The sequence below is a fragment of the Pelmatolapia mariae genome, linkage group LG18 (assembly GCF_036321145.2).
Source record: "Pelmatolapia mariae isolate MD_Pm_ZW linkage group LG18, Pm_UMD_F_2, whole genome shotgun sequence".
In the NCBI taxonomy this organism is placed as follows: Eukaryota; Metazoa; Chordata; class Actinopteri; order Cichliformes; family Cichlidae; genus Pelmatolapia; species Pelmatolapia mariae.
The window spans coordinates 32,087,537-32,095,454 of NC_086243.1; the positions used below are offsets into that span (position 1 = coordinate 32,087,537).

A 7,918-nucleotide genomic window follows, 5' to 3' on the forward strand; every position below is an offset into this window, starting at 1 on the left:
GTATATATATATATGTATATGTGTGTGTGTATATGTGTGTGTGTATATATATGTGTGTGTGTGTATATATGTGTATGTGTATGTATATATATATATATGTATGTATGTGTATGTGTGTGTATATATATATATATATATATATATATATATATATATATATATATATATACACGTGTATATATACATCTGCTTCCTGCTCTCAAACTCAGCACCTCCTCTCTATCCATGTTTCCTTGTTCCCTCCTCTTGTGGTGACGTGTAAGAGCTGGCCCCATTCACAGCAGAAACTCGTGTTTACATCAGAGCTCAGACTGGTTTCAGTTAAAAGAAATAGAAACTCACGCAGTCACTGACACTGAGAGGAGAAATGGCGCAGAAAGGAGTTCAGCTGGACCAAGAAACCTTCTCTTGTTCAGTCTGTTTGGATCTACTGAAGGATCCGGTTACTATTCCCTGTGGACACAGCTACTGCATGAACTGTATTAATGGCTTTTGGGATGAAGAGGACAGGAAAAAAATCTACAGCTGCCCTCAGTGCAGACAGACTTTCACAGCGAGGCCTGTCCTGGTGAAAAACACCATGTTAGCAGTTTTACTGGAGGAGCTGAAGAAGACTGGACTCCAAGCTGCTCCTGCTGATCACTGCTATGCTGGACCTGAAGATGTGGCCTGTGATGTCTGCACCGAGAGAAAAATGAAAGCCTTCAAGTCCTGTTTGGAATGTCTGGCATCTTATTGTGAGAAACACCTTCAGCCTCATTATGATTCACTTACATTTAAGAAACACAAGCTGGTGGAGCCCTGCAAGAAGCTCCAGGAGAACATCTGCTCTCGTCATGATGAGGTGATGAAGATGTTCTGCCGTACTGATCAGCAGAGTATCTGTTATCTCTGCTCTGTCGATGAACATAAAGGTCACAACATGGTCTCAGCTGCAGCAGAAAGGACTGAGAGGCAGAGAGAGCTGGAGGTGAGTCGACAAAACATCCAGCAGAGAATCCAGGACAGAGAGAAAGATGTGAAGCTGCTTCAACAGGAGGTGGAGGCCATCAATCAGTCTGCTGATCAAACAGTGGAGCACAGTGAGAAGATCTTCACTGAGCTGATCCATCTCATCCAGAAAAGAAGCTCTGATGTGAAGCAGCAGATCAGATCCCAGCAGGAAACTGAAGTGAGTCGAGTCAAAGAGCTTGAGGAGAAGCTGGAGCAGGAGATCACTGAGCTGAAGAGGAAAGATGCTGAGCTGAAGCAGCTCTCACACACAGAGGATCACATCCAGTTTCTACACAACTACCCCTCACTGTCAGCACTCAGTGAGTCTACAGACTCATCCAGCATCAATATCCGTCCTCTGAGCTACTTTGAGGATGTGACAGCAGCTGTGTCAGAGGTCAGAGATAAACTACAGGACATTCTGAGAGAGGAATGGACAAACATCTCACTGACAGTCACTGAAGTGGATGTTTTACTGTCACAACCTGGGCCAAAGACCAGAGCTGAATTCTTAAAATATTCATGTGAAATCACACTGGATCCAAACACCGCAAACACATATCTGCTACTATCAGAGGAGAACAGAAAAGCAACAGTCATGAATCAACAACAGTCTTATTCTGATCATCCAGACAGATTCACTGGATGGTCTCAGGTCCTGAGCGGAGAGAGTCTGACTGGGCGCTGTTACTGGGAGGTGGAGAGTGGAGGAAACGTTTATGTAGCAGTAGCATACAACACTATCAATAGAGCAGGGTGGGACAATGAATGTGCATTTGGACGTAATGACAAATCTTGGGCATTAAATTGCAACAAAAACAGTTATACATTTTGTCACAACAACATCCAAACTCCTGTCTCAGGTCCTCGTTCCTCCAGAGTAGGAGTGTACCTGGATCACAGAGCAGGTATTTTGTCCTTCTATGATGTCTCTGAAACCATGACTCTCCTCCACAGAGTCCAGACCACATTCACTCAGCTGCTCTATGCTGGACTTTGGTGTCGTCATTCTCATGAAGGCGATACCAAAGCTGAGTTCATTAAACTGAAATAGACTGAAGACTTTCATATTGTTGTGGGTTAAAAATCTGTACTTTAGTTTCCATTTTAATTTCTCTCCATCATTATTGTGATGTTTCTTCATTGCACAGAGTGTTAACCAAACATTATGTGTCGTACTTTGACATCTTCTTGATGTTTTCTTGAGTTTTTTAGGTGGAGTTTTTTGTTTGTTTGTTTTTATGTTTGTTTCTTGTGGGTGACACTAGCCCAGGAGTTAAAGGAGGTCACATCCTAATTGGAATGCTGGTGGTTCAATCCCTGCTTGCTCCAGTGTGCATGCTAAAGTATCCTTTGCTAAGACATTGAACCTTAGGTTAATGTGAGTGGATGTTATTTAGACAGTACTTAAATGTTGAAGAAAGTGCTTGTATAAATATATGGGTGAACAAATCCATTTAGCTCTTTCTTGTGTCTGTTTAGCCATGGAGGCTATCTTTCTCCAAATGAAATTTAAAATTTCCAGTTATCTTAATGTTTATATTCTTTTAATTGTATGTTATTGTTTCTGTCCTACATCATAGGCTTTAACTGAGAAAACTCTTTATTAACGAGATTTTGTTCCCACCATTTTGTACATTTAGAAATTAAATCTGTAATCTCATACACATTTGTCTTTTTGGCAGAAAAAATACTTTTGTTGTTTTTTTCCCCTAAATCTACAAACACATTAGAGGCTGTAAAACTGTTATTATCATGATAATAATCAAAGTATAGATCATTCAATTATTAATATTGAATGCAATATGTAACTCAATATTTAATATGTAAGGTGCAAACAAACTGAAGATATGTATAATAAATAAACTTTGATCAAAGTCTTCTGTCTTCAGTCCATTCTTTCAGCTCTGTTTTTCCTTATTCTGATTAGAAAAATATTCTGACAGTAAAATCTAAAAAATGTGTTGGAAAATTTTCTATGACTATATTCTATATTTTCGGTGTGAAGTTGTCACAAACTAGAGGAAATCTCTGAGTGCTCTAAATCTTTAGTTCCCTGACCATAGAATTTAGTAGAAATTGCATCACTTTAATCAGGATATTACAGATTTTAGATATAGATTTGAAATAAATAAATAAAAAGTCTATGATTACTCTTGAGTAATGAGAGGAGCATAGACCAGAGAAAAACTCAAAAACTTCCTTTTCTACAATCTTGCTATCTGTACAATTTAACTTAATAACTTCATAAACTTGTTATGGAGTTTTTTTTTCTTTCTGTCAACTTGTTTTTCTAAATGACTAAAATAATGGAAATTCTTTTCTCCATCTTAAATCCACCTAGCCTTTGATCTAATAAAAGCACCCTGAGCTCTTTGAAGGTACACGTCATGTGATGGTCCTAAGTCTTCTGACTCAGTGTTTGTGGTTAATTTATAATTTTTGATTATTTTTACTCATGGGTTTTGGTTCTCTTTGTTGTTTTCTGCTTTTGTTATATTCTTCGTCCTAGGATTTAGGTTTCTGTTACTTTGTCTTTCCCGTGTTCCTCGTCGAGTCACTCTCGTCTCCCCAGTCAGTCGTGTCACTATGTCTCAACTTCTAGTCTGCATCTTTGTGATTGTCTCATGTTTCCTGTTTTATTTTGAGAGTCTCATGTCCGATGTCAGTGTATCTAGTTTTGCTTCCCCATGTCTGATCATGTCTAATTAGTCCCAGCTGTGTTTCCCTCCTGTTTTCCATTCCCTCGTCACTCCCTTGTGTATTTAAGCCGTGCTTTCCTTTGTCCTTTGTTGTGTTGTACCACTCCATGTGCTGTGTGTGATTTCTGTGTTGCCTCTTAAGCGCTGGATTTAATGTTTTACATGCGTCTATTAAATTATTATCCATTATAAAGCCATTAATCATATCATTGTGTTGTTGTTTCCGTAATTTTGGGGGCCATCTATTCATCACTCATTTGGTGTCCTGTTCCAATCACCACCCGCGAGAAAATAATCAGCAATACAATGTTTTAAGATCTGATACCACCTTAGTAACCTCTTCAAGGAGAGTTTTGTTTAGTCGGTCATTGTTAAAACCATACCCAATTATGAGGTGCAGATTATCAACTGTGTTTACTGCTGTTAACCACTGTCCATTCTGTCAGCAGCGTGTCACAACTTCTTCAGGAAACGTGTTAAAGAATGTCGCCACTCGTCCACATCAATTTGAATCATGGTTGAAGAGAATCCTATCGCATTGTGGGATAAGCGATGGATGGAGGGAAATTTACTGGAGTCACAGAAATCCTAAACTTGGAGGAGTGTGACAACCGTGGCCGACTTGAGAGAAAAGGATTCAAATGCAGGACGCAGACGGAGCACTGGCAACATTTAAGTGACAGTTAATTTACAAAGCAAGTGTATATGCAACTAGTCTATTCAACTGTGAACTGTGAGCATTGAGTATAAACTTGTGCCGTGAACAATGCCAAAACTATGGAGCACTTATGCAACCTGAGCTATGCAAACAACAAGAGAGACTTCAACTGTGGAAAATGCAGTTCTGTGATTTTGGGGCCAAAGGGAGAGTCAGACTAGATGGCAGGGTCCAGGGGGGTCACTGAAATAAGGGTAAACAAGTTCAGGTATGGTTCCAGGACAATGCTGGCAGTTATTGGTTCTGAATGTTCCTTTAAGCTGCTTAATTGCTGCAAGTGGATCAGTAGCATGGAGGGGAGAGTGGTCTGGGTGAGTGGTAAGGAATCCAAAACTCCTGATGCTGAGGCAGGGAGGCAGGCAGGTGCGTGTAGTGAGCAAAAACCATGATTATGAAGACTGTCAAGAGGTCCAGCGTCTGAATGCAGGTTCTATGGAGAGGATTTGCATCTGGTAATCTGGTGAGCAGCTATGAATGAGAGGTTCAAGGTAATTTACTATGAGATTTACAAAACACACTGATGGCCGGCACTAACTGTGGTTAGCTGAGAATCTGGCAAAGAGAATTTGAGAGCGCTGCCCTTATAAGTCGACAGCTTAATTACCCACAGGTGAGAGCAGGAACACGGTGGCTCCTCCCAGAGGTGGACCTGTCGGCTCTGTGGAAAAACACTGGCACTCACCCAGACCATGGGTGGAGGAGGAAAGAAGGATGAAAGAAGTTCCACTGTTCCATGTTTAATTTATTAGGCTATGGGACAGATTTACAAAACAAGTTAAATTATTGTGTTATTATATGTGTTATCATTATTAATTTATGCAATTTTTATGTTATTGGGCCAAATGTGTATGCTTTTTATTTTAATGGCTTATTGCAACATTGAAGCATTAATGTGCCACACTAACACAAGGATTCATTAACAACTGCATTGTCAGACGTGTCATTTTTATTCATTACAGATTCAGCAGAATGAAAAAACTCACAGACCACTGAGATAAAAACAGCTCACTTCAGTTAATTTCTGGTGTGTTTTGGGAAAAGTCCAGTATTATTCAGGAGCAATAAGTGGGGTCCACCTCTAAACATTCAGTGTGAGGACTGAGTCAACAGATTGTTGAAGTACGCTGACTTCACGGATTCTTTTGATGGTAGCGATCAGGCAGAGACTTTTACTTCCAAAATCAGACATCTTTATTTGCACTGGAAGTAAATAAAACACAGACGCATCTGGAGATCATCCTATGGAGTCCTATTCTAAAGGCTGATCTAAAGAAATCCACACAACAGTTACAGTTATAACCTCTGGTCTCCTCCCCCCTACAGTAAACACCCCCACAATGGAAAAACACTAGTACAGCGGCCAGGGGTGCTGACACCCTGACCCCCATCTCCTTTTAAGGTAGTGTCCATTGTCTGCCCCTCACCCTCAGTAACTCTTGCTACTGTCTGGAGGGTGGGGGTTAGTTGTCCTCCTGCCCTGCACCCCATCTTTGTTCCCATTCCAGGCCTATTTTCTAGTTTGTAGTCTTACACCCATTAACCGCTATATTGTAATTTTGCAAGCAATCCCAAACTATAGTCTCTTTAACTCTGATGTACATTAAGCAATCTATTATTCTCAACAAGATTTAGGACAAAGCCAAAGTTTTGGCACTCCACTCACAACTTTGAGCCATCTAAGCTAAGTGGCAAATACACACTCATTCATATAATATTGCCCTCTCCTAAAAACAAACACTCTTTGTAGCAACTATCGCAGCCAGAACAGACATATGACATGACTTTTTTAGTGCTGTTTTTTTTTAATTTGTTGTAAGTTGTATGGCATAGATTTTGTATTTCCCAATTGTATGACTCTCTTAAATACATTTGTCCTGAAAGTAAAACACCTGCAAATACACGTGTCATAAGGTTAACTGAAAAATACTCGTTTACAACGTTGTCACTGACACAGAACCTCTTTAATGAATCCAAAAGCTTTATAGTATCAAAAGAAGACTTTGCACTGCTACAGATGTTAGCAAATCAGGCCTTAAATGTACCTTCTTTAACCCTGGAAAACCAATGGGGTCAGAGCCGACCCCATTGGTTTTCTAGGGAACCCATGGGGTCAAATTTGACCCCATGGGTTCTCCAGGGTTAAAATCTCAATCTTTTTAATGATGTGATAGTTTTCATTTGTTGTTCTCACTTATATGACTTACATAAACTAACAGGGTTTGAACATGTTGTGGTGAAGTAAGATGCACATTATGAAGTCTGTCTTCTTGTAGTTTTAACACGGCGCAACACATCACGTAAGGGCGTTCGACTTCAGCACCACTCTTCTCTTTTCCTAACTTGTTATCAATTCTCCTTCGTACCTTTGTCTCCATTTAAACAATATCAAGGTCAAGGAAAAGAGGATAGGAAAAGAGGCTAGGAGATAAACAGATTGTATTCCCCTAGGCTTTGTCACACCATCCTGTTCCCCTCAGACTGTTTCCTGTGCATCGTGGCCATTATGTTTCCTGCAGTTTCCCTAATTCCAGTGTTTCCCTTGTGTTTCCCTGTTTGCTCATGGATTTGGGTCACCTTCAACAAAAAGATTTTCATGTAATCCCAGACTCTACATCTGGGGTCCCCAGTCTACATGAAATACAACACTTTGGATACATTCCTGTTTTTAAATGCAGTACATAAAAAAAGTGATTTGACTTGTTAGTAAAAATCTGAAACATGATCTCTTCCAATCAAAGTAGCCAAATGATCTGGGATTTTATGTGTTTCAACTTACATGGACAAAGATTAAAATACACTTTTTACTTGAAGCTACATTCTAAATAGGATATTTTTATTCAAAAAAACCCTCAGAGATTTCATCTTGTATCATTTCTGTTCAATTTCAGTTTTAAAAGTCACCTTGAACAAGGGTCTATTAGAAACAGGGGTCCAAGGCATGTCAAAAATTAAGTTTATAAATGTAGCACAAAACTTTTATAAAGGGTTTAAAAAACATTTAAAAAGGTTCTAGAAATGGTTCAACATGGCCACTCTCTCTCATACTGCTTTAATTCTTACAGTGAAGCAGAGCCTGATAACCCTCCTTCTTCTTTCTGCTGTCTAAATCAGCACCTCCTCTGTTTACACATTTCTTTGTTTCCTCCCTTTTAACTCTCCAGTTTGAAGATAGGTGCAACCAAAATGTGGTTATGTGTAAGGGCTGACAGGCCCCATTCACGTTGTTTCAATCAGAGCTCAGACTAGTTTCAGTTATAAGGAAAACAAACTGACACAGTCACTGACACTGAGAGGAGAAATGGCACAGAAAGGAGTTCAGCTGGACCAAGAAACTTTCTCTTGTTTGATCTGTTTGGATCTACTGAAGGATCCGGTGGCTATTCCCTGTGGACACAGCTACTGCATGAACTGTATTAATGGCTTTTGGGATGAAGAGGACAAGAAAAAAATCTACAGCTGCCCTCAGTGCAGACAGACTTTCACAGCGAGGCCTGTCCTGGTGAAA

General features: G+C 39.8%; 1 protein-coding gene across 1 annotated transcript; it reads left to right on the top strand.

Moving 5' to 3' along the window:
* The first annotated feature begins 359 nt into the window (after window positions 1-359).
* On the top strand, window positions 360-2,078 carry LOC134616970 (tripartite motif-containing protein 16-like). Its single transcript, XM_063462106.1, has one exon. It carries the CDS (start codon window positions 368-370, stop codon window positions 2,045-2,047), a length of 1,680 nt encoding a protein of 559 aa, XP_063318176.1. The 5' UTR covers window positions 360-367; the 3' UTR covers window positions 2,048-2,078.
* The last annotated feature ends 5,840 nt before the right edge of the window (window positions 2,079-7,918 follow it).